Source organism: Notamacropus eugenii, chromosome 3 (genome assembly GCF_028372415.1).
Source record: "Notamacropus eugenii isolate mMacEug1 chromosome 3, mMacEug1.pri_v2, whole genome shotgun sequence".
Taxonomy (NCBI): Eukaryota; Metazoa; Chordata; class Mammalia; order Diprotodontia; family Macropodidae; genus Notamacropus; species Notamacropus eugenii.
Window position 1 is genome coordinate 377,759,527 of NC_092874.1, and position 26,299 is coordinate 377,785,825.

At 49.2% G+C, this 26,299-nt stretch overlaps 2 protein-coding genes across 4 annotated transcripts; both read right to left on the reverse strand.

Moving 5' to 3' along the window:
• Positions 1 to 1,357: 1,357 nt before the first annotated feature.
• Positions 1,358 to 5,973, reverse strand: ORAI3 (ORAI calcium release-activated calcium modulator 3). The gene is made up of 2 exons (XM_072597527.1): positions 4,916 to 5,973; positions 1,358 to 3,204 (listed from the first exon to the last, which is right to left on the reverse strand). The coding sequence occupies exons 1-2, from the start codon at positions 5,144 to 5,146 to the stop codon at positions 2,488 to 2,490; spliced, it is 948 nt and encodes a 315-aa protein (XP_072453628.1). The 5' UTR covers positions 5,147 to 5,973; the 3' UTR covers positions 1,358 to 2,487.
• A 129-nt stretch (positions 5,974 to 6,102) lies between these two features.
• On the reverse strand, positions 6,103 to 24,854 carry FBXL19 (F-box and leucine rich repeat protein 19). 3 transcript variants are annotated; one of them, XM_072597524.1, is made up of 12 exons: positions 24,161 to 24,854; positions 23,067 to 23,130; positions 22,466 to 22,666; positions 21,218 to 21,361; positions 20,888 to 20,974; positions 20,577 to 20,789; positions 19,978 to 20,010; positions 18,466 to 18,977; positions 13,006 to 13,169; positions 12,758 to 12,919; positions 8,115 to 8,333; positions 6,103 to 8,006 (listed from the first exon to the last, which is right to left on the reverse strand). In XM_072597524.1, exons 1-12 carry the CDS (start codon positions 24,220 to 24,222, stop codon positions 7,828 to 7,830), a joined length of 2,040 nt encoding a protein of 679 aa, XP_072453625.1. In that variant the 5' UTR covers positions 24,223 to 24,854; the 3' UTR covers positions 6,103 to 7,827. The 3 variants fall into 3 exon arrangements, with proteins under 3 accessions (XP_072453625.1, XP_072453627.1, XP_072453626.1); XM_072597526.1 differs by lacking the exon at positions 23,067 to 23,130 and having other exon boundaries at positions 24,161 to 24,444; XM_072597525.1 differs by lacking the exons at positions 23,067 to 23,130; positions 24,161 to 24,854 and adding an exon at positions 23,023 to 23,044.
• Between the last annotated feature and the right edge of the window lie 1,445 nt (positions 24,855 to 26,299).

Genomic DNA, 26,299 nt, shown 5'->3' on the forward strand with positions numbered 1-26,299 from the left:
TAGCGGGAGGGGCGGGGCTTGATAGGAGGCGGGGCGAAGGGCTGCGGCGGGGGCGGGGCTGGGAGTGAAGGGGTGGGCTTCTTCCCAAGTCCCAAGTCGAGCCCCAAAGCTACCTCTCCCCACGTGGCCATTACCGCGGTGCTTTTGACAGGAGTTGCTGGAACTGGCACCGGCGGCGACCTTGAACAAATGTGACAGCTTCTCCGAGCCTCAGGGTTATCTGTGACATGGGGATTATCCACGGCACACCTGGTGGGGCCAGGACGGAGAAAACCGCTCGCTGTGGTCCCAGCGTGCAGACATTATCCGGCTGGGAACACCGGCGTCCGGAGGCGAATGCCTTGACCAAGCATCTCCCTAACCTCCCCTCTCAAAGGATGGAGGCTAGATGATCTCTGAATCCCATGACCTTTTGGGGGCAAAGCGAGGAACAGTGGTGGGATGGCCTCTTGCTTCGGAGGACAGACTGAAAAAGTTTAGGATCTAGAGGAAATGCAATAAAACCTTGGGGGATGGGAAGGGTTGGAGCACCCTGCCCCCATCCTCTGCCAAAAAGGTCTGGAAATACTTTCCTGAACTGTCAATTCTCTGTTCCCAGTTTCTAGATGAAAAGTCCATTACAGACTCCTTTAAGACCCTATGACAGTCCCCCTTCCTAAGCCTCTTGGCATTTATTTGCATGGTCAGGGATTAGGAAATCAGGAGGGGGGGCGTGTTACAGTTCCCCTGGACAGAGAAGGAAGAAGCCACTCTGGCCCCAAGAGATGTCAGAGAATGTGCTAAGATGGGACTGTGCTGGCAGCAAAGGGAGGTACCTAAGACCATTATGTCTGGAGTCCTTGCCCCAGGCTGCATTCCCATGTGTTGGCAGGGCCCTGCTGGTGAGGTCAGTCATTACCCACCACATACCCGGTGAACCCAACCCTTCATCTCCAATAGCTACTTTTTTTTGGTAGCCCACCCATTCATCCCCCACTCCCATCTCCACACTCCTCAGCTTGGCCCACTCAGAGCTTAATCTTTTCTGCTCCTCTCTGAGCCCTGGCACAGCTTGCTATTAGTTTTCAAGACAAGTTTCTATCTTCGTAAATCTGGAAGCTTCCCTCTATGGCACAACCTGCCTAGACTTCTGCTCTCTCCAAGTAACAGCAACCCCTTGGATCTTTACTCCACTTCATCCCCTCCCATCAAGGCACACTCCATTCCTGGAACCCAGACCCCAGTTCCTCAGCCTCTGCCCTCATTGTAGTACTCTACCCTTGCTCTTCAATAACCAGGAATAAATGATCCCATCTGTTGTTCTTCCCTTCCAAGATACAGAGGGCCACCCCTACTCTACCCTCCACAGCCACGGTAATGTGTTTCAAACAAGGTTTATTGTACAAAAAAAAAAAAAGATGCAGTGAAAATTCAATGTCAGAGTTGATCCACCATAATTACAGAGGAGGGATCCCTAGGGTGCTCAGCGTGAGGCAAAGCCTATGTGGGGGTATGATTGGACAGGACCTTCTGCATGGAAGCCTGTTCCTCCTTTAGCAGCCCCTCTCCCCTGTTCCTACCCTGGTCAGGAGGAGGAAAAGATGGAACTTTGAGAGGGACAGGTGATGTTGGCACAAAGACCATGAAAAAAACGCTTTTTGAAGGTAAGGCATCAGAGCCACAGGGCAGTACTTACAATAAAAAGGTCCTTCAATTTGGAGGCAATGTTGTGTGACCTATCCCTAGGGCTCCTAAGAACTTGGAAACAAAATGCAGAAGTTGTAGGTTGGCACTGGAGAACCTACCCAAGTGGAAAGGTGACTGACAATTCCAAGGGGTGGGGAGGGAGTGTAGGGAGACAAGTCTTAGACCCTAAGGAGAACTTATCTCCATTCCATGGCCTTGGAGTTCTAGAGGTAGGACTAAGATTGAATTTGGGGCAATCCTTAAACAGCATGCTTGGGGGGTTTCTTTAGAAAAGTCAGCTCTGGCTTGAGAATTCCTCCAGGAAGCATAAATCTATTGGAGAGAACCTAGGAAATGGGAGGAGCTAACTAACGCTTTAGGTGCTACCAAAATGGGCATAGCTGCCACCAATAAGTTGTCCATGATATGAGAACCATCACAGTCAAATGGATATTTTTCCAAAGAGGATGCCTGTGTGAGGAGGGCCTCAGAATACGCCAAGCCCTATCACTATAGGCTATATGGAAAAGGGAAGGCAAGGGAACTAGGGCTCCCTTAAAGGCCAGCCTGACCTGATGCCCCTCCCCCATTCTCAGGGCTACCCGAGTGAGTTGTTCCACTTTGTTTTGGGTGGTGTGGGGCTCCTCCTCTCAGCCTAGGGCTCCTGGGTCAGGCTGCCAGGGGCCTTCTTCCTGGGCCTACCTTGGGGACACCCTGTAGTTCTGTTGCTGGGGCCCCTTCCAATCTGTGGCTGTGTGAGAGCTGCAGTTCCATCTTCCATTTGTTTCTTCCCAAGGCCCTGTTCCTTCCCTCACTCCCATTTCACACAGCCTGAAGTTCTCCCTGGAGGCGGCTCAGCTCTTCCAGCTCCTGTTGATGTCGGTCCGTTTTATGAGTGACCAGAGATCGGTAAAAATGGAGGGCAAAGGCAACAAAAACCAGGCCCACGGGTACCATGATCACTGTTGAGGCCATTGCGGCATGCCACCCAGGCCCATGTGGTGAGGCTACTGGCCCCTCGCACCTCTGTGAGCAGCTCACAGCCGAGGGCCCAACCCTGGGTGGTGTTTCTGAGACTGAGGTCACAGTTGGGGGATTCAAGGGGACCACTGACTCTGTCAGGGATAGTCCTGGACTTGGGCCCATGGAGGTTGGTGCATCAGGTAAAGGGCTCTCTGGACCTCTTGCAGTCAAGGAGGAAGGGATCTCGGGCACAGGAGCCACCGCAGGCCCCCCAATGGGCATGAACTTCACCCAGCCAACCAAGACCACTTCGGCTAGGAAGAGGAAAGTGCCCAAGGCTGTGGAAAACCCCCAGGCCAGCTCCACATAGCGGTGGAGTCGCTGATGGGGAGACTGGTGGACAGAATTGAGGTTGTGAATGTTGCTGACGGCCTCAATGTGGGGCAGCAGGCAGGTGGATACCATGAGGGCGAAGAGGTGGACGGCCACCAGCACTGTGGTACAGGCACTAAAAGCCACCAGCAGCCCCGGGGGGTAGTCGTGGTTGGTCTCTAGTTGGACCTCCACCATGGCCACCTGGAGAGGAGAGTCAGGGGTTCAAGGACCTGGTTTCTAACTCCCAAACCTTCCCACCTGGACCCAGCTGGTAGACTTTACTCCCTTCATAGAACCTTAGCTTTCTAGCTATATTCCCTCTTTGGATTTAATAGGGTTTACCCAATTACTCTAGAGCTTGATGGAAGGGGAAGGAGAGGGAAGGAGGGCAAGGAGCCAGGTAAGGAGGTAGGAAAAATGTAGGGGGAGGGGAATACTTTGGACCCAGTTATTTTAGGAAATTGGGACACAGCAGATGGCAACAGGTGCTGCTCAAAGCTAGGGATCTGGGCCAGTCTCATCAGAGAAAATGCAACCAGAAGTCCTCCCCCTTCTCTGTGATGATCATCCCAGCACCCTGCTCCCATTTCCCTGGTCTCACATCCTCTTACCCAGCCCCTCTTTTCCATTAAAATTTTAGTAAGCAGCCTTCCAGACTAGAACTCACTCTCTACCCTGGGCTACATTTCCCCTACTGAACTCAGGCATCAGTTCTCCAGCCCTTACAGGAGGGCCTGGCCCCTTAAGCCGTCACCTCAGCAACATGGCAGCAGAGTGAACTGTCTCCCTAGGAACAAGTTTGGGTCTTAGGGCTAAGATTTGCTTTAGCCTTGTGTTATAGGCCTTCCTACAGGGGTGCCCTATTCTCTGGGGTTAATAACATCCTCCACTATCCACATTTTTACCCTTCATTCAGTAACTACTACTCTCCTTAGCAGGCCAAGATTTTCTTTTCCCCCAATACCACCTCCTAGGTTGCCTTGGTCCTCAAAAATTCATCCTGGTCTTTCCCTGAAGAGAGAGAAACATGGAGTGGGGAGAGGTGGGAAGGGAATGGGACAGGGAATGTATGTGTAGTTTGGCCTTTCCCTACCTTTCTCCCCCATACACACTTTTCACCCCTTCAGAGACATAATCTTGCCAACCTCCCCCCCTCCATTTTATGTAAGGAGATTGAGGCCCAGGGAGGTAAAAGTCACTTATGAATGAATGGCAGAGCTCAGACAAGCAGTTAGGTTTGATAACTCCCTGTTCCCTTTCTTTCATCAGGATGACACTGCCATATAAATCTTACTCCATCAAGTTCCGAAGTTCCCCATCTCACTCCTGGCCTGGTGGAAAGGATTCTATACTGGTCTTTTAATCTGGAGATTTGCATTCTAACCACTAATTCACTGGGTGACCTTGGGCCAAGTCACTTCTCTACAACTTCAGTGTCCCCAACTGTAAAATGAAGGTGTGTGATTAGATAATTTCTAAGGTCCCCTGTAGCTCTAAAACTCTGCCATCCTGTACTCCTTATTACTTAATCAGTTATCACCCTCTGGATCTGCATTCCAAAGCTTTCTCACCGGATCTTTCTCTTCTCAAATAGCTTCAAACTCTCTAAGCTCAGGGCATCCTCACCCTGTGGCGCTGTTCTCACCCCACAGAAATTACTGCTTGACTGTAAGTCAGACCAGCATTCAGTTATTCTCAGCTGTGGATTTGCTCCCTTCTGCCTGCACATACGGATTCCGACTCTTAACATGCAGGGTTGGCAGCCTTTGGGGCACCTACCACCAGGAGCCCCCTTGTCCCCCCCATCCAGCATTAGCCTAAGGCTCCTTCCTAGCCTTCCCCTTACCTCCTTCCTCACCGCTCCATCCCCAACGATCCCTTACCCCACTGTCTCAGAAAACAACCTCCTCACCATGGCAAAACCGGACAGCAAGGCAGACGTTCGGCTGGAGGCCTTCAGTTTGGCCCGGCTGAGGTAGAGGCGCCGCCAGCTAAGGGCCCGCAGTGAGTGCTGGCTGGCTCCCATGAGGTCCAGGTAGCCTCGATGCACAAAGTCCCGGTAGGTGGCTGAGCCTCCGGGGCTCTCTCCAGCCTCGGGGTTAAGGGGGGCCTGTTCTCCTGCATCCCCCTCTCCTCCTTTCATCCTGGAGAGTCCAGGAAAATGGGGAGGGGGGAAGGAGAGACCCTGGGGCAGAGACAGGGGTTAAGCTTAAAGGGGAGAGGCTCTGGGAACTGGACTACTCGAGTCCTAAGAAAGAGGGAGCAAAGCCGAGCCCGCAGACTCAGGAAGGGAGGCCAAGTGGCTACAGCGGCACAGGGATAGTTCTAAGAATTCAGAGATGGGGGAGAGCCCTTGGGCATCCCCAGTTTGCTGATCAGCTCTAGAAGTGGGGTGGATGGTAGGAAAAGGAGAGCGGAGCATTAGAACTCGATGGGGCTAGGATGCTTGGGTTCCCGGAAGGAAGGAGTCAGTTTAGAGCCTCAGGCCAACAGAGCCCAGGAGGAGTAGGAGGCGGGAGCCCCAGGGGCCGAGAGGGAGGAGAGGCAGAAACAGGAACTGGCTCTAGGGGCGGGGACGGGGGGCAGCCACATGATGAGGGAGGAGCTGGGGAGAGACCGAATCCTCAGTCCGAGTACTGCACCCAGAAACGTGCCTGCCTTGAGCTACCCTCTCCAGTACTCGGGAATCTTGGTTCCCAGCTTCCTCTTGAATGAATGAAACCGGGTTACTTCTCTTAGCTCCCTAACCCCGGCATCTCCTTGGGGAAAATGTCGGGGCGCGGGGCCGGATGGCCGCAGTTGCAGCAAGGGTCTGCATCTTAGATAGGCCCCTTCCCCTCTGGGTCCGAAGAGTTAAATCTTACGGGGACAAAGTCCCATAAAACCAGCGAAGCCAAAATCTTCAGCTCAGGGCGGAGGATGAAATGAGAATATCTTAACATCCTAAGCGACCCTGGAAAGCAGCCAGTTCAGTCTCTTTCAATGCAGGAATTCACTGTACCTTCCCGAGAGTGCTGCCGAGTCCAGGGACCAGGAGTCCAGGTTTCCTCCCAAGCTACCCCACCTTTCCACTTCAACAAAGTAGACACAGCACAGCCCTCAGCTGGAAGGTTTTATGTTTTATAGCAAACCATATTGTACAATTCCGAGATCCAGGGGGCCTGGGGCCCAGCCCAGCCCAGCCCACTCCCCTTGCTCCCATTTTATCCCTTTCCCTTTGTGTGCCCCATCCTTCCAAATCCTCTCTAGTTCCATCTCCAAATTGTCTCTCCCTCCCCCTAAACCCCCACCCTCCCGGCCTTTGGTCCACCTCTTCTCTCCCTCCCCCCATCCTTTTCCCTTCCTGTTACCTGAGGTATGTGGTTCACTCTGCCCTCTGCCCTCCCCCCCCCAAGTGGTTTAGTCCATGTGGCCTGAGGCTAGCCTCCGGAGCCACACCCCACCTTTGGGCTTGGGGTATCTTCCCCAGGACAAACCCATAAGGTGGAGCTAGCTGTAGAGATTCCCCCCCCAGCCACGCCTCTTGGGTGGAGTTTCAGGGGGAGCGGCTGTTACTATAGCGACAGGGATGAGTAAAAGAGAGGAGAGAAAGAGAGAAAAAAAACCCTGGAAGTTCCCATGGCAACCTAGAGGGGCCTTTCCAGCTTGGGCACTGGCTTTGGGAGTGTGTCCATTGGTTGCTATTTCCTTGGCAACCAGGAGTGGCATTTCCCTGGGCAAATGGGATGCAAGTTTCCATGACAACAGAAGGGGTGGAAATAACCAGCTTTGGGGAGTCCCTTCTCCCCATCACAGGCTGTCTGGCCCCTGGGGGAGGGTGGGAGAGGACAGATACAGTAAGAGTAAGACTGGGAAGGTCTCAGTCCAAATTGCCAACAACCCAATTCAAACTGATCACTTCCCCACCCTCTCCCCCCTCCCAACTCCCACCTCCCCATCCCCAAAGTCCCCTAAGTTCAAGTAACACTTCAGTACAGATGAATGTTCAAGTATTTTTTCAGGGAAGTGGGGTGGTCTGGAGATCCCTCACTCCCCTGGCAGGGCCCCGATTCCCTGTACAGCAGTAAAGGCCCCTATCCTCCCCCCACCTCCACAATTAGCTGCCATGTCAGTGACGGGTCAAGAGTTGGAGAGGGGAGAGGAAGGGACAGAGTCTTAGGGTGATAAGGATGGGAAGGGGGTAGCCCTTGGCCTGCCTGATGCTCCCCCATAGCTCACTCCCATCCCCCTCCTTCCCTCTACAGCCTCACTTCATCCCTCTTTCCCCAACCCCAATTTTAGTTGTTCCCTTTGAGCTGCCCTCAATCTGACACCCGTTTCTCCCACTTCCTGTTTTCCTTTTTTAACCCTCCCCCACCCTCCCCCAAATATGTGGTCCTTGTTTCCTTTATGCTTCAGTTTCTGTTTGTCTGCTTACCGCCCCTCCCCCCACTGCCTTCCCTGTCCCCCTGAATCCCCATTAGAAATGTGCAGATTGCCCCACCACCAGAACCTTTCCCAGCCACGTTCCCAATCCCCTCCACCTAAATGCTGCCCCCCTAAACTTCCCCCCTCCTTCCAAGCCCCCCAGTCCCTCCCCCAAATCAGTACCTGTGCCCCACTTCCCCCCAGGACAATGAAGTGGGCAGGGGCACGGGAGGGGAAGACATTAACCCCCAGGGATGTATCAGTGCAGGGGGTTGGGGGTTGTTCTACAGTCTCTATGTGGGAGAATCAAGTCAGAAGGTAGAGAGAGCCAGCCCCTGGGTAATGGATGGGGGAGATGGGGAAAGGGGCCCCAAGATAAGGGCTTGCAAGTCCTGAGGGAAGTTGGGGGGCACCCCACTAGCTGTCCTTGAGCAGCAGCTTCTCCTCAGGGCATCGGAAGGGACCGGGGGGACCTGCAGCTGCCAGCCTAGCACAGGCTTCAGGTGAGAGCTGGCGACAGGAGCGAAGGTCCAGGCGTCGAAGTCTGGGGCATCGGCGGAAGAGCGGGAGGCAGTGATCCGTGAGGCGGTGGCAACCTGAGGGTAGCAGTGGCTGACATGGGGCTCCCTCTGGGGAGGGGGGCAAAGCTACCAATGAGGGCTGAGGAGCTGCTGGTATCAGGAAAAGGGGTGAGGGTTGCTTACCCGCTAGGTTGAGGTGAACAAGGGTCTCTCGGAGTGGGGAGGTGGGGGCTGTGAGGAGGTGGACACTGGGATCCCCAACATGGGCGCAGTGGCTGAGGTCAAGGGCACTGAGCTGGGGAGCATGGCGTAGGAGAAGGCGGAGGGAGGCATCTGTCAGCTCCAGGCCAGCCAGGCGCAGCTCAGCTACCCCCTGCAGCCGTCCCCTGCTCTCTGTTTGGCCTAAAGGATAGGAGACAGTCAGGCCCTAAAATGAATACTCTCTTTCCCCAGTTCAGGGTACTAGCCAGAACCCTAGCATCTATGCTTCCCACCCCAACACACGCATAGGTAGTTAACAACAGGTGCTGAGAGAGCTCAGGAGGAACAGATTAACGATGTTAATTACAGAAGGGAACAACCATACCTTTCTCACACTTCCCCTACCCCAAAAACCCAGTGGCACCCTCTCCGCTCAGCTAAGTTCTAACAGAATTGATGGAATAGAAGAAAAGGGCAAGTCTTGGTCTCAGCTCTATTATATCATTTTCCTCCTTTACACCTCCTGGAGCCTCAGGTTTCTCATCTGTAAAACAGGTGTTGCATTTTTAAAGGACAAAGTGGTTAACAGGGAAATGAAACTCAAGATAAGGAAAGAGGAAGGAAAAGGGCACCTAGTTACTCTCAATGAGTTAGTCATCATCAGGCCTAGATGCATCAAATTCCAGGGAAGGGAAAGAACAGAATGAGATGACTGCTAAGCTGATCTTCAAAAACTGGGGAGGATGAGATACTCTGAAAACTAGAGATAGGCAAACAGTATGCCTGCCTTCCATTTCTGGCAAAACTCTAGAGTCATTACTAAAGAGATGGCTTAATAAGCTCTTAGAAAAGAAAGCAACAATCATGACGGATTTCTGTCAAAGCAAGTTGTACTTGGGTCCCTTTGCCCCTTGGCTCTGATTAACTGTTTTGTTGTAAGGGGGAGATCTATTTGGGGGTAAGGAGAAAAGACATCAAGAAATTTTTGTAGTATAAAAGAAAGGCATCGATAACTTTTTTTAAAGACATAGAAAAACAAAATCCTGCCAGACTAAGCTCATTTCTTTTTTGACGTACTCACTAGAATTGTAGACTGACATAGCTGTACTCAGAGATGGATTTCACCTAAGCAAGTGATGGAATATTTTGAGACATTTGTAAATAAGTTAGAGATACTGTGGTTAGATAATGGTACAGCTAGTATTCAGAACTGGGTGAATCATCAATCAGACCCAAAGTGTGGCAACTAAAGGAATGATGTCCAATTAGAAGAAAATCACTAGTGGAATGTCACAGGGATCTGTTCTATTCTGCTTAACATATTTATCAATGCCTTGCATGAAGACATAGATGGAATACTCCTCAGATATTAATTTTATTAAATAAACTATTCATCAGTAAGATCTTTGCATCATTTCTCTAAGAAGGTTCAGATTTCCAAGGTCCATACAGAAATAATGCAAACATATAATAAAAGCCAGTCTGCAAATGACAGGGTCTAAACAGTTCAATTTTCTTGTAAAAGAGAACTGTAAAACTATGAACAACCACATGAAATATTATTCTAAATCATGAATAACAAGAGGAATGGAAATCAAAACGTCTGAAATTTTGCCTCATGTTGAACAAACTGGCAAAGATGGAGCGAGTCAGAACAAAGGAGGGTAGAGTCGATGTTGGAATGGTTTTTGAAACACAGGCACACTAATAAACTATCAGTGGAACTCAGAATTGGCCCAACCATTGTGGAAAACAATTTAGAACTATGCTAAGAAAGGGAATAAAATGTCCAAACTCTTTATCCAGAGTTCACTGTAAGGGACCTATCCCAAGGAGGTTAAAGATTAGAAGAAAGGCAATGAATACTTAAAACACACTAAAATATCGATAACAGAACTTTTGCAGTAGCAAAGAAATGGAAACAAAGTAGATGTTCGTATACAGCTACACAAACTGTGGTATAGGAATATGTGGAGTATCCCACTGCACCTTAAGAAATGATGAACAGAAAAAGTGTGGGGAGCTTTATATGAACAGATACAAAGTGAAGAAACCAGAACTGGGAAAATATATACAAGGGCTGCAACAGTGTAAATGGAAAGTACAGCAGCAGGATAATCAAAAGTGAATATTGCGAAGTTATAATGACTAAGCTTGGCTCCAAAGAAGAGACGTGAGGATGCATCTACCCTTTTGGCAGAGGAGGGGCGCTGTGAGTCCAGAATACTGCATATACTGTCAGCCTTGGCTGATGCAGTGGCTATTTTTTTCCTCTTTTTTCCCCCTTTGTTATAAAGGGTGACTTTCTAGCAGGGGTAGAGGAGAGTGATATATTAAGATATCAATAACTATTTTAAAAGGTTTAGGGGGAAAGAACACATAATCCTGTGAACCTATGCTTAGTTCAAAAACTTAACTGCATGAAGTACAGATGGGGGAGACACAAACACACCACAGATCTAGTTTGTGTAGAAACAACTCCCAAACTTACGAGGTTTTAGGGGACTGAAAGTTCATTGTAATGTTGTTTGTCCTTAGTCTCTAAGAGGACTGATGACATCATGGGGTAATGTCCTGGCTTGCCCGTGAACTGGATTTAAGAGAGGCAGAGTTGCCCAAAGTGTCAGCCTCACTCTCTCTTCCAGTCATCAAAGCCCAGCAGCAGGGCAAAGTCAAGACAACTGGTGATGCCCAGGATGCAGTGGGCAACCTTGATGTTCATCGTCTGACCAAGCTCTAAGTACCCCACAGTGCCTGCTTCAGTAGCCTTCATGGTCACTGGAACAAACTGTTCTGATCTGCCCACTGCACTGGGAAAGCCTTCACATGCTTGGGGTAAATACCCCCCTAATTCACCAATGGGTCTGAGGCCTCAATCTGGTTTTACCAGGGTGTGGCTACTGCTCATGCTACCACTTTTTGGAGCCACAGGTGACTGTTGGGCGACCGGTGGACACCAAAGGTGGATGAGCAGCCCTCACACCAGAGGCGTCTTCAGGGAGGACTAGCACCTCTGATGTGAAGTGGACAATGGAAAAGGACGAACATAACCTCCTCAAGGACACTTTCTGTCTCCCCCTTTTGTGTATTTCCTCAGTGTCTGGAACATAAGCAGGCACTTAATAAATGCTTACTGTTTGCTAGCCAAAAACACTGGTGCAAGTATAGATACACAACACATAGCACACTGGCAAGTTCACAGCCTGGCCAGGATGGTCTGACAGCATTTAGAATATTTGCTCAGTTCTAAATGCCACATTCTAGCAACAACATGAACAAGTTGAAGTGTAGCCAAAGAAGAGTGATCAGGATGGTGAGGAGAGCTCACAATCAAATCACTTCAAACATGTTTTAAACTTAGAAAAGAGTGGACTAAAGGGGGACAGGGGAAGGGGCATAAAAGTTGTCTTTGAGTTTCTGAAAGACTCACATGGAGGAGGGATCGGATAGTTTTGTTTGTCCTTAATGAGTGATATTTGTAGCTGTTGTTGTCTGCGTTTAGGTGACAGAGTGGAGGCAGGAAGACCTGATTTACCTCAGACCCTTCTTAGCTGTGTGACCCTAGGCAAATCACTGAAACTTGTTTGCCTCAGTTTCCTCTTCTGTCAAATAAGCAAGAGAATGAAACTGCAAACCATTCCAGTATCTTTGCCAAGAAAACCCCAAATGGGGTCACAAAAAAAATCAAACATGACTGAAATGGATGAAGAACAACTAAATGGGTGACTAAATGGACCGTTGGACAGAGAAAAGTCCCTAACAATTAAGAGCTGTCAAAAAGTGAAATGAGCAGCATTGAGAAATAATAAGTTTCCCATTAGTGGAGATTTTTGAGAAGAAGCTGACTATTCTTGGAGAGTACTATAACTACATGACCTCTGAGGTTCTCTCCAACTCCAAAATCTTTTGATTCTACTAATGCTTACAGAGCTATTATGAGGCTCAAATGAGATAATTGATATATCAGGGCCTAGAAAGTTGAACATGTCATAAAAATTAAGGTATTATTGATTGAATGGAACTATTGCCAATTCTCCAACATAGACCTCATTTTTCTACTTTTATTCATGCTATTCCTTCTGCCCACAATTTGCATGGAATGGAAGAAAATGTATTACATTTGGAGATAAAACATGAGTGCTTGAAAACTAATTCTGAGATTTTAGAATGAGAGTGCTGGACTATGATGGTATGATGCTACATGATTCCTCCCCAAAATTTTCACCATCATTCTCATCCCCTAATGTCTGCCTGTTTAAAGACAACCTATCCTTCAAATCCCAGTTTAAATCCTACCTGCTTCATCAAACCTTTGCGAACCAGTCAAGTCAGAAACAGCCTGATTTTCCTTGGATGTGACAGTGTTTCTGTGATCTCTTATGGCATTGATCATATCCAACCTAGTGTTAGTAATATATATCAGGATTTCATCTATCAACTTCCTAAGTGAGCACCATCAGAGAAAGGACTGTTCTTATTTATCTTTGCACAGGCTACAGAGCCTTGCACTCAGTAAGTTCTCAACTGGTGTTTGATGAATAATTGAATGAATAGGATGTAGACAGGAATGGGAAAGATATCACCTTGAAAGAGCCTGAAATCTAGAGCCTTGTAAGAGGCAGCACCTGGTTTGGTGTCGGGTGGAGGTAACAGTAGCTCCCTGAGCTGGGAGTCCTTAACATCCTCAATCCAACGGAGGTCCAAAAGCCGCAGTGCAGGCAATGGGGCTGAGCCCAGTGCTGAGACTGAGAGCCAAGAGCAGCCCGAAAGCACCAGCTCCTGCAAGCCTGGAGGACAAGGTACAAGTTCAAACTTTCAGCCCCAGGGAGTCCCACTTATCAGCCCTCTGTCTTGGCCTCCCCCACCTTCATACCTTGCAGCCTGTTCAGGAGCCACATGAGCTGCTTCTTGGAAACTCCTGTCCAGCTGAGATCCAGGGCCCGTGGTTGCCGCCTAACCACACCACTCAGCATTGGTGGAGTTAGTGATTTCCTCCGGCTCAGGTCCATTCGGGGCCACAGACGCTTGTCATAGCACCTGGGAGCCACAAGGGGAAGACAGAGACCACAAGCCACAAGGCTCAGCTGCGTTCCAGGAGATCATCTCACTGCCCCGTCCAGGTCCTGTCTTAAGCCCAGATGCCTGACACATGTCCTGGCTCCTAGGACTCTTGCCATTGGTCTTTCTTCCCTCTGACCCCTCACCTCTCTCTCCTCCCCATGAACTGATGATCTAATGGATGTTGTTATGAAGGAGAGAAGAGCTACAGGAGAAAGGCCCTCTAGCAACTTCTTCACTTGATTTTGGGGCAGCAGCAGCAAGAAAAGCCAACCCATCTGTCCAGCTGAGCCTGAGCACTCAGAGGCTCCTCAAGTCCCACAATCTTGCCAACCTCTGAGCCACCATCTTCTCTACATTCTTTCAACTCAACAACTTTCACTGCTGTCCTCCTGACTCTCAAATCTGTCCTCAGTTCTTATCCAAGATGCCCAAATGTATGACAGACTTCTCTCTCTAGATGCCCCCCAGGCACCTCAAACGTAACAAGTCAAAGGTACTATCTTTCTACCAAATCACTTTCCTGACTTCTCCATTTCTGTCAATGATGTCATCCCTTCTCCCATTTATCTTGGATTCAAGCCTCAAAAGTCATCTTTTAACTCCTCCTCTTCCCCAACCATCAACCATTTGTCAAGTCCTGCCAATTCTCCTGTAATCTCATACGCTCATCCTCCTTTTAACTTTCAGTGCTATTTATGACCTCAGTCAAGGCTTCAGCACCTCTTTCCAGAACCATAGCAATAGCCCTTGGTCTCCTCTCAAGCCAGTTCATCCAGATTAACATAACTACTGTATATCGCTTCTTTACACAAAAGCCTTTACCTACTGAAAACAAAGGCTCGCCCTTAATGCCTGCCACAGTCTTGTCTCCTAGCTTTATCGTCCGTTCACTTTTATATTCCAGTGCCTTCCTCCTCATGAAGTCTTTCCTCAACTCCCCAGCCAAAACAACAGAATCATAGACTGTAGGACTGGAAGGGACCTTAGAGGTCACTGATCGTTTAGTCCAACCCCTTATTTAACAGGCCCAGAGAATAATCTACTGAAGGTCACACAGCTAAAAAATGTCTATTAAATAGCAAAGTAGTAGAGCCCAAACTTAAGCAATTTCTTGCTTAAAGGGGTATTTCAACCTTATTTGGTATCTCTTGTGATTATCTGTGCCCCTATCCTATCTCCCCAATTAGATTATAAACTCCTAGAAGGAAGGGACCATGTTTTATACTTTTCTGTATCCTTAATGCACAGCAGAGAGTAGGCAGAGCTGAGGCGCCTTGCACCATTTTTACCTGGAGTCGTGCTTTTATTGATGTAGAGTGTTCTCAGTGAAGATTTTCCTCTAATTTCTTCTACCAATAGAGACCAGCACTTCTTCTGCAAATGACAGCCTCAGAGAATTCCCTGGAGCTCTGAGAGGTTGCCCAGGGTCCCATAACTAGCATGAGGTGGGGAGGGGGGGGGGTTAGAACCCCAGGTCCTTCCTGACTTTGAGGCTAGCTCTTTATTTGCTACTTATACTACTTCTACCCTATCCTTAATAAGTCCTTCACATTATCCATCTCTATTATTTGCCTAGGTCCTTTTTCCTATCCCTACCAACCAAACCACTTTCCCTCCTTTCTCAATGAGCTTAGTGGAGATGAAAGTCTCTCCCCTACCCAGAATCCTTCTCCTGGTCCCTGGTGACATCAGTATTTATGGTGATGGCCCTGTGAACATCCTGGCCTTCTAGGTTATCAAAGTCCTCAATCCTCAGAACTCCATTCTCTGCTCTACCTCAGTCACCAACAGTAGTCACAGTTTAGAATCAAACATCACCCAAGAAGTTCTACTTAAAGACCTTGAATTCTAAAATCCCTCTTTCTCTCTGATCACAATCCCCTATCCTTCCCCATCTCCCACAGAACCTCTTAAACCTGTTCTTTATCTTGATGGTGACCAATGGTCCAGTGATCCTTCCTTGTTTGTATTCACCTTTGTTCTTGGCCTCACTCCACTCAGAATCTTTGGTTAACAAGTTCAAAAAGATATTGTCCTTCATCTTTGAATGTCTCTCCCTCTTGTCTTTGAGGTGTTCACACTCTGGGAGCTTTGGTTCCCCCTCACTATCTACCTTCTTTCTCTTCCCAAGCTACTGGAGCCATGTTAACTGAGTTCCCTCCAAATTCACATTAGCTAACTTCAAATGAGTGCTCATGACAGCATGCCAATCTTTCTTTTCATCTCTGAGTGACTCTATCACCCTTTCTCAGCTGTTCCAAACTTCTTTCTCCTCAAGTCTCCAGCTCCATCTTTACCCCCATCTCTACAAGCAGAGGATTTTGCTTCACACTTCACTGAGAAGACTGAGATTATCATCTATCATGTACACCCTCACTCTTCCTCCCTCAAACTCCCAAACCTCTCTTTACCCACTGCTTTGCTCAAAGGCCTTTCTCCTTCCCAAAGCTAACCCCTCCGCCTGAGCTGCTGACCCAATCTCCTTCAGAGTCTTCCCCTCATCAGCCATTTTTTTTTTCAGTTCTTATGAGTTCAGTCCTCACTGCCCACAAGCATGCTCAGATCTCCCCTAGCCATGCTTGGCACAGTGCTTGTCACATAATAGGTGTTTACTAGACCCTGTCATCCCCTCACTGCTCCAGTATTAAAGTAGTCTATCCTCCCTGCCTTAGAGCTCCCTCACCAAATATTCATTCACTTCTCAAGTCCTTGTAACATGGATTCTGATCCCACCACTCTACTGAAACTGCTCTTCTCAATGGTCACCAATCACTTCTTGACTGTTAAAGCCAATGGACTTTTCTTCACCCTCCTTACCTTGTTTTTTACATCATTCAATACTGCCGAGCAGTCCTTTCTCCTGAATGATCTCCCTTCCTTGGTTTCATGATACAGCTCTCTCCTAGGCAGGTTTCCTCCTACCTGTCTGACTGCTCGTTCTCAGTCTCCTTTCCTTATTTAGCAACTAACTCCTGTAGGCTACTTTCTCTCTCTTTATACATTCTTCCTTGGTAATCTTATCTGCTGCTATAGAGATGACTCCCGAATCCATATATTCATTCCTAATCTCTCCCCTAAACTCCAGTCTCCACATTTCCAGTGGCCTACTGGTCATCTGTACCTGGACATCCTAAAGCAGTATTATTAAACTCAAATAGAAATGGGGGCCACTAAACCCTATATAAGGATCCCTTTATGGGCTGTATATTGGCTTAGAAAACCACATGTTAACATTATCTACCTCATATTACGTTTTCATTTATTTTGTTAAATATTTCCCAATTATATTTACACTCAGCTGTACTCAAGAATGTTGCAGGCTAAATGTGGCAGCTGGGACTCTTGACAGCTCTGTCCTACAGGTACCCCAAATTCAACTTGTCCTAGACTGAAATGATGTTCCTGTCACCCCTAATTCCAACTTCTCTTTTTCTGTTCATGGCTTCACCATCCTCCAAGCCACTTAGGTTTGAAACACTGAAGAATTACCTTTGATTCTCTCTTCTACCTCTTCTTCCACACACATTTAGATGCCAAGTTCTGATTCTATCCCTACAATATTCTTCACATTCAAGTCCTGACCTCTTCACTCATATATGCTCTCAGTTCAGGCCCTCATCACCTTTTGTCTGAACTACTGTAATGACTCTTAATTTATTTGTTTCCAGCCTCTTCCCTTTTCTAATCCATTCTCCACACAGTTGCCAAAATAATCTCCTTAAAACAGAGATCTGTTCATATCCTTCTTAAAAAAAATACATTTAGTGGATCCCTATTGCTTTTAGGATAAAATATGGATTACCCATCTTGGCTTTTAGGGTCTTCTGTAATCTGGCTCTCATCTAGCTTTCCAGATTTATTTCAAATTACTTCCCTCCATATGTTCTATGATCCAAAGTGGAACTGAGTTCCTTGAACTTAACATGCTACTTCCCACTTTCATTCAAGCAGACCATCCCCACCCCAATCCCCTCCTGTGTCCTTCAGAATCCTCATCTTCCTTCAAAGATCAGTTCAGATGCCACCTTTCCTGTGAATCTTTCACGATACTTCCCCCAAGTGAAAATATACTCTCCTTCCTAGAATGCAATGCTCTCTCCTATGCCCCAATTCACACTCCCTGCTTTGAATTAAACCAGTTTTTCCACATATTATCAACCTTGACCTGCTTGTTCCAGTAGAATATAAGCTCCTTGAGAGTAGGGACTGCCATTTTTTAATCTTTGTACCTCCAGCACTTAACACATAGCAAGGACTTGATAAATGTTTATTGCTTCTTGTTCAATCCAAATGACTGAAGTAGTTACAGACTGTCTACATCTCTATGTAATATTAGAGACAGTCCCTCAGTTACAAATTTTAAGAGGGCAACGTAAGCTGGCTTTAGGGAAGAGAATTCTGCTTATGCATCCCTTGCCCCTTTTCCTTGTCTACCACCACCACCCCCCAGGTGCAAGCTGGGTGCAAAGTATCTCCAAAATACTAACAACAGTCTGCTTGTGGGTCTGCCTTCCTCAAGCCTCTCCCCACAGCACCCCTCCTCTATTCATCTGTCAACCGAGCTTCCTAAAGTATCAGTTTGTCAGTCTATGTCAGTGGCTCCCTATTGCCTCCAGGGTCAAATAAAATCACAAATAAAATCAAATTAAATGCCCTTTCCTCTCTTAGTATTTTTATATGTTATGCCCTCTTCCCCACCCCCTCATCTACTCTGTGACCTAACATTGTTTGAGCTGCTTGCTATTCCTTGAACAAGACATTCCATCTTCGGACTCTGGCCATTTTCATTTGCTTGTCCCCCATGCCTGGATATCTCCCTCCTCCATTCCCTGGCTTTCTTCATGTCTCAGCTAAGTCCCAGACCCTCACCCTTTCCTCTGTTGGTTACCTCCAGTTTGTCTTGTCGACATCCTGTTTGTATGCAGTTGTATGTTTTTTCCACCATTAGACTGTGGGCACCTTAAGAGCCTTTTTTGCTCTTTTGCCTTTCTCTGTACACCCGCTGCTTAGTACAATGTCTGCCATATAGTAGGACCCTAATTAATGCTTGCTGACTTACACACAGGCAAAGGCTCAGCTCCATCCAACAGACCAAGAAAGCCATTTCTACAGACCTTTCACTCCACCCACAGTCTACCAGACAAAAGAGGAGATACAGAGAAAGGTGAAATGAGTTTGCCCAAAGGAAGGGGAACCTATTGCTATGCGACTGTAGCTAGGGACCATGCCACACCACCCTCCAGCCTCTGTACTAAGCTATCCAAGCACTTACCATCGGCTCCAGGTCCGGCAGACCCTCATGCAGATGCACAATTCTCTGGGCCCGAGGTGCTGGAAGACTCGAAGCCAAGCAGCCCGTGGTAGAGGGTGGTCAGGCCCCGCTACCAAGGGCAATGTATCAGGCTCTGGGCTTCGTGGTGGCGGCCTCACCACATGTCTCTCAAGCTGTGGGGGGCGGGGTGGGGGTGCAGGACCCAAGGGCCAACTCAGCAGAGGGCCCCCACTCCCAGGCCGCCAGGCCCGACGGCCACCCCTGTTCTCCTTCTCCCCAGAGTTGCCCCGTGGGGGCCGTCGCCCATTTCGGGCTTCTCCAGGGGCCTCATCCTCACTGAGGGACGTAGCTGATGAGTCTGAATCTGAGTCTGAGTCTGAGGAAGATGATGAGGTGTCTGGCACCCGCTCAAGCAACTGACACATCCGCTTGAAACGCTCCAGCTTTTCCCTCTGTGGGGAAGGGGCTGGAGCTGCGGGACCCTCGGGAGACGCTGAAGGAGGCTTTGGTTTCTGAAGAGAAAGCAGATGAAATATTTGTTCCATGATCGCCCTAAAGAACCCTTGAAAAGTCCCAGGGACTTTTCTAGGCAGCCTTGAATTTCCACGAAAATACAAGAAACAGAATGGAATGGTGCACAGAGAACCAAAGAACACTGAAGGAGCAAGAGACCTAAGTTCTATCTAAACTCTGTTGCTAAGTTTCTTCATGAGGGGATTAGACTGGATGAGTAGATTAATAATCACTTACCTTTATAGAGTGCATTACTTTACAAAGTCTCAAAAACCCTGTAAAGTGGGTAGTATTAAATATTATTCTCCCTATTTTACAGATTACAAAACTAAGAGGTAGAGGGATTTTCCTACCATCATATGGCTAGTAAAAAGGACAGACCTGGGCCTCAAACACAGATCCTGAATTTCTAGCCCACTTTTCTTTCCATTACACATCAGGGTATTTCGATTCACAGAGTGCTTTAACATACACTCTTCTCATTTGGTCCTCACAACAACTCTGTGACTTAGGTAAGTTAAGCATTATTATCTCTGTGCTACATATAAGAAAACTGAAGGTCAGGCCAAGTTAAATGATATGCCCATGATTACTCTGCTAGTAAAGTGGTGGAATGGGCTCTCAGACATTCACTGTTCATCTCAGTTCATCTTAGATCAGTACCATGGCCTAGCCTACCCTTTCAGCTCTAAGAATCTGAGCCCTAGGGTTCTTCAACCTCATTCCATTGTACTCTCTTTCTCATGCTTCTCCTTTCCAAGTTCCACAAACTAGCTGAAAAACAAGCAGCTAAGATTTTTATTTCCATGGTAGGTGAAGGCCCATGATTTTCCTCCCACCCAAGCTCTTAGATCTTAAGATCTTGCCCCAAGGTGGAAGGCTATAACATCCTGGCTCTCATCCAGAGCACCTGGAGGGCTAAGGTGGGGCAGAATAGGACATCCAGTTCCAATGTGATGAGGTCTCAAAGGGAAAGGGCAATCTTCCATCTCCACTCACCTTCTTCAGGTGCTTCTCTCTTCCTCCTTTTATCTGTTCAGGTGGGTGGGATAGTGGTAGTGTTGAAAGCAAAGAAACTCGATTAGGCCCTTTATCCCTTGTAAAACTCAAGTTTCTGCCCCTACCTTGGACTACAAATCCCAGAAGCCCCCTTCCCAGACAAGACTGTGAGCATGCTCACCTTTCAATCATACCGTCTCCTTTCCACTGAGCATGCTCCTGCTCTTCTTTCTTCCTACTCAGGCCCTCTCCAGCCCCTCCTTTTTCCTCCTCCCTAGGAGCCAACTTGAGCATGCTCTCTCCTCCTCTCCAACTCTGTCTAAATTACTCCCCTACTCCCTGGAGTTCCCCTACCACCCCCTCCCTTACCTATACCTCCCAGATTCTTACAAGCCACACTGAGCATGCTCCACCCTCCCCCATTTCCCCACCCATCCCTTAAACAACATTCCAGCTCTAGAACTACATCTCCCAGAAATCCCACAGGGAGCCCACAAAGTGCTGACTCCCAATCCTTCCTCCTTTTTTGTCATCAGGACTACATCCTCCAGAATTCCTTCTACCTGGCCCTCACAGGGCACGATCCTCCCAGCCTTTACCTTCTTCCTAGGTGTGGGGGGTTCATTCCCCACCTCTCTCTCTTTCCGCTTATGAGGTCCAGGGCCATCCTCTGAGGGAGCCCCTGGGGGCAGGGGGCCTTTTCGCCGAGGGAGGGGTGGTGGTAGCTCCTCGGTCAGCTTCCAGCCGCTTCCCAGCCCTGGCCCCTCCTCCCCATTGTCAGCTCTTCTGCGTCCAGGCCCCTCCCCAGAATCCTAGAGTAGAGAAGAAGTGAAGATCCGTTCTCCCCCTCTTCTTCCAAATCCTTCCCAGCCAGAATTCCAGCCTCCCCAGGCTCAGATCCCTACCCTACCTTGCTGGTCCTGCCTTCCTGGGTACATCGAGGACACTCCCAGCAGTTTGGGATCTCAGTGTTGATGACACCCTCAGCCTTTCCCATCTAGCAGAAACGGAAAGGGAAGAGCAGGTTCTGTATATCCTAGCCTTACCTAGAAGCTTTTGTTTACATTTTGTTACATGCTGCCCCAAGTCTCTACTATCCCTCTGTGTTCTCCTCCAGCTGGCCCTCAGCTCTGCTTCCCAGCCTCGCCTTATTCCTTCCCAGTTCCTCCCTCCCTGCACTAAGCATTTTGTAGATTTTCTGCTTTGGTCCAAGCAACCCACCCCGGTCCCCAAACCTTACCTTGAGACAGCCTGGGTGGACAATCTCATTGCAGATTGTACACTCCATGAGGCTCAGAGCAAATTTCTCCTCTTCTCCCTCCACTGTGTCCTCCTTTCCAGCCTCTCCACACAGCAAACACACAGCTGTGTGGGGCAGCACAGGCTGCAGACAAGAGAGGAAAGTCAGGGTCATGGTCGGGCAGCACCCCTTCACAGGGCACAGGAAAACAAAGGGCAGTGGCTAATCAAACACTCATGAATGACTGAAATAGAGAGAAAGAGACATCCTTCAAGCAGACAGCAGTCACTTAGTAAATGCTGAACTGAACTGGAGCACAAAATAAATTGTGGCTAACTCTGATGCATGGAGAGATAGCAGGTGAGTCTTACAGAGGGATGGACCTGAAGGTTTCTAGACAGGGCAGCAGAAGCAATAGTTGGTTGATATAGAGGAATCGGAGAAGGGCAGAAGGAGACTGTAGGTTATAACAGTGTGGCTTTGGGGAGGAAAGCAGTCACAACTGAGAGTCTATAGGTGTCTAATAAGGGGAAGAGTGGGAGACAAAAAAGAGAGACCTAAAAACCATCTCTGGGATAGGTGACTTAGCACGGAGATGCCACAATTTCTGAGGAGTGAAACCAGGACATCCAGTGACTTGAGAGTGCAATTTGGAGAAAGGGTAGGGAAAAAGGGAAATAGGAGGAACTGGAAAATAAGAAACTGAAGGGCAGAGATGGGCAACGAAGAGACCGAAAAAGAGAAGGGGAACCAAGGGAGAAGGGAAGTAGAATACAGTTGTAAAAGTTGAAGAGCTGGTGTCTAGGCATCAGTCCCTGGGAGGACTCTCAGCAAACAAATCCACCACATCAATTACCTCCCCCCTGTTCTTCCTGGGAGAGGATCTGAGATAGAAAGATGTGGCATAGGGGCAGCTGGCTCTGGATCAAGCCATTCTGGTGCCAAAGACTATTCCCATAACCTAGGCTCTGGACTAGTGCTCAGCAAGGCTAAGTACAACAGAAAGACATACTCTTTAGAGAGAAGTCAGCAAATACCCTGAAAAAGAAAATGAGACCTTTTCTGAGTCAGTCATGGAAAAGGTACATTCTACCAGCTAATGACAGCTCCTAAATGCAGCTGACTTGAGAATAAAAAGACCATAACCAGTCTAATGGGAGGACCCAGAGGCTGAGAAATGGCCAATGGACCAAGGGAGCCTGAGCAAGTCAACTGATGGGTTGAGGGGCACAGAAAGGGAAAACTCACAGCAGTACACTGGCGGAGCAGACAGGACTGCTTCATTCGCCCAGGACCCCCGAATTTCTTCATGTCCCGGCAGAAGTGGCAGTCCCCGCACTCGGTTCGCACACAGGCCCGGCAGCGCCGGCAGCGGGTTCGGCGTCTGCGCGCTCCGGCCCCCGGCCCCCGGCCGCTGGACGACATTGGGGGCGTCAGCAACGCCGAGGGCTGTGAGGAAGGAAAGTGGCAGGAAAAGTCAGCCCAGCTCTCTTCTCTCTACTCCCTTCTTTGCCTCCACAACAACCTGTCTAGCTCTGCTCTTCTCCAGAGGGTATAATGGAATCTGAGAGATCTAATCAACTGTTCCCCCTGGCTATCCTTCAATCAGATCCTCCCTCTGCCCTCCCTCCCTCCTGGAGGCCAAAGGCCACCCCATTCAGTCCACACCCCTTCTCCCTCTACTCCTCAGAGTTCTGCAATTGATCCATTGATCCCTCAGCCTCCAGACCTCACATCCACCCCTCACTTTCCTCCCTTCCCTGGAGAGCCCATTAGTGATGCCCAGTCTCCTCTGATACTCCCACCTTGAAACTCCCCAGGAAGGCCAAGACATCCCAGTGGAGGTTACCTCAGGAAGCTCCTGACTCTTCCCCTCGATCTCCAAATGCAGCTCTCCCCAGGCTCTCCCCAACCTGAAATTCCCAGATATACCTCCAAGGTCCCCTCTGATCCCAGGCTGTGAGTTCCACACTCCCCCCTCCATCCGACCCTACATAAACAAACTAAATTTTGCCCACAAATCTCTTCTCAACCCAGCCCTCAGGAAGCCTTGAAAACCAGGATCCCACCTCACCTTCTGACATTTCTCAAAAATTTTCAAGTTCTCAAGAAGCCTATATCTCTCCAAGCACCCTGTAATCTCTCCTATATATCCCTCCATCCTATGTGATTGCCCACAAGATTTCTGGGTCTCTTCTACTATCCTTTTCCTTGACAGTATTGGACTCCCACCGCCCTAGAAGGCTCCTGACTAGAAAAAGATAGTCATGATCCTGGAAACTCTCCTCTTCCCAGATTCCAAGACACCTAACTCCTTCACAAAGTCTACACTTCTACCTTCAGATTCCTCAGTTTACCTAGGCAATCACTCAGATTCTCAAAAATTTCAAAACTCAATCTGATTCCATATTACCCAAGAGTTCCAGATCCTCTAAACTGTTTTCTGCTCCTAATTGTGTAGAAACCCCTTGAACTTCCCTTTCTATAGGAACTAGATTCTCCAAGATCCCATCCAGAAATCTCTGATTGCTGCGAGTTTTCCACCCCCATCCTCCTGGTCCAGAGATTTAATTTGATGGCATTCCCCAGCTCCCTTCCCAATTCCCCTAGGCTTCCAAGTTTCCTTAATTCTGTAGAGATCTGTTGCTCTTCCTAGTCCATAAAAGAGAAAATGAGATTAGGAAAACTTCTAAAGATTTCCAAGGGTGAGCCAAGACCCACGAGGGGAATATAAATCCCAGAGGATTGTAAAGTGGAAGCTAGGATTGAAGGAAGCCAGGAGGAGCTCAGGTCCTGGGCATGGGGAAGGGCTCCATGGAAAAGTCAGATATACTGAAGGGGCCTGGAAAGAGTCAGAGATGAGCTAAAGATGAACTGAAGGAGACGGGAAAGAAATCTAGATTCGTGGGAAGCGCAGAAGGAAGAAGACAGACATCAACCCACCTCACACGTGTCCCAGGAGCCATCTCTCCCTTCTCGGAAGCTCCCGGTGGGTCGTCGGCCATCAGCAGTGGGGACAGGGGGTGGAGGGCGCTGGATGCTCACAACTCCGGGGTCCACGGCCCCCTGAGGCTGCACAGCCTCCCCTGGAGGCTGGGGCAGTGGGTAGAGATAGGTGAAAGCACCTATTGGGGTGCTCAGGTGTGGATCCCCTTGGAGGAGAGGCCCTCCCACTGGTTTTCGTGCTAGGTTTCCAGGAGAGTCCCTGATCTGGGGAGACTCAGTCCTTCAGCCCCACCCTCAAGTCAATAGGCTCAGGTTCTTGGGTTCCTTGGCTATTGGGAGGTCAAGTCCTTCCCCAGTGTCTCTTGGTTTAGGGGTTCAAATACGCCCCTTCCCTGCTTCAGTGACTCCTACCCTTTTCCGTCCTAAGTGGCTCTGGCCTGTTAAGTCCCACCTTTTCCTTCCCAGCACCCTAGCCCCCTCCAGCTACTCTTGAGGACCAGGCCCACCCCCCCCTCCCCGTTTCCCGGGGTCCGGGTCCTTCCCACCGCTGGTTCCTGGGGAGGGGAGGGGGGGGTCACCTTAACCTTCCCCCCTCCCCCGAGGCCGTTCCACCCTCCTGTGACCCCCTCCTTGGCAGGGAAGGGGGGAGGGGAGGGGGGCTGAAGGAAGCGACTCTGGCCCCGCCCACCCCGGCCCTTGCGCCCCCCCACCCCCCTCCCCCGCAATCGCCCCTAAGAAGAAATAAATTTAAATAAATTTGAATAAAACCCCCCTCGAGTAGGAGGAAGGGAGGGAAGGAGGAAGGGGGAGGGGAGGGGGGAGGGGGCAATTGGGGTGTCTCAGCCACCCCGGCCCCCTGGCCCCGCGCTGCTCCGGCCCCGGGCCCCAGCCGCCTCTCTCATCCCTCCTCAGCTCCTTCCTCCTTCCTCCTCTCCTCCCCCCTCCTTCTCTCCTCCTTCTTCCCTCCCTCCTTCCCTCCCTCCCTCCTTCTTCCAGGCCAACCCCTCCCCCTTTCCCCCCTACACCTCCACCTTCCTGGAATGAGGGGCGCGGAGCACGACGGGTATTGTAGTCTTCTAGCCCTTGGGGCAGTCGTGGAAGACAATGGAACGCTGGAGAGGGCAAAAACTACATAGAAGATGGCGGCCAACCGGCCCGGCTGGGGACCTCCCTGCAAATCAAGAACGACGGGAGTTGTATTCCAACAGTTCCTGAGAGTTTCATTGGGGAACACAGAACGGGAACAAGAACAGGGACTACAAACAAGATGGCATCTTCCTCCGTGCTCCTCTCCAAGATCTCAGCCTCTTTCCTTCTACAACTCTTTGCGCGTGAGGGACATGACTGCAGTCTCAGTCCGTCCACGTCCTTTCCTCTACAGTTATCCCCGTCAGGAACAATGGAAAGGTGAAGACAGATAAGGACTACGTGCAAGATGGCGGTAGAGGGACTAACTGGCTCGCCTGTCGCGCGGGGGGCGATAGGAATAGTAGTCCGCTAGCTTGCAACAATCCTTAAGGAGAGCGAACCCGGAAAAAGGATAAAACTACAACCAAGATGGCGACCGAGATTGACATTCTCTTCGCCGCCTCCTTTTAGTTCTGTCTGTATCTCACTCACCGCCAGTATCAAAAGCAATACGATAACGCAAGGGACGACGGGAGTTGCAGTTTTCCAGACTCCACCTCTTTTCCGTTCAACAGAGACAATGGAAAAGGGAATGGGGCGGGGTCTATAGGCAAGATGGCGGCAAAAAGAAAAATGAAATAAGCATTTATAGGCTTTTTGGGAGTTGTAGTCTGAAGCCCCTGACTACTCATTACAGACTTGTGAAAAAAAGGACTCTAGCGAAGATGGTGGCATAAGCAGTCTTTACCTGCGCTGTGTATGCTGGGAGGCGTAGTATCTTCCTTAGGGAGAGGGAATGTTGGCCAGTGGAAGATTGCGTCATGATCGTGACGTAAAAAAAGGAAAGCCGGTCGGGTCCACACAGTCTGCTGGGAAATGTAGTCGGCCTCTATTGGCGTCTTAGCAGAGCATAAAGGTCCCAAGTGTGTAGAGAAAAGAGGCCCACACAGGACACCCTGGGATTTGTAGTTTTTGTGATAACGTGCTGTCCTTTAAAGGGGTTTCTTA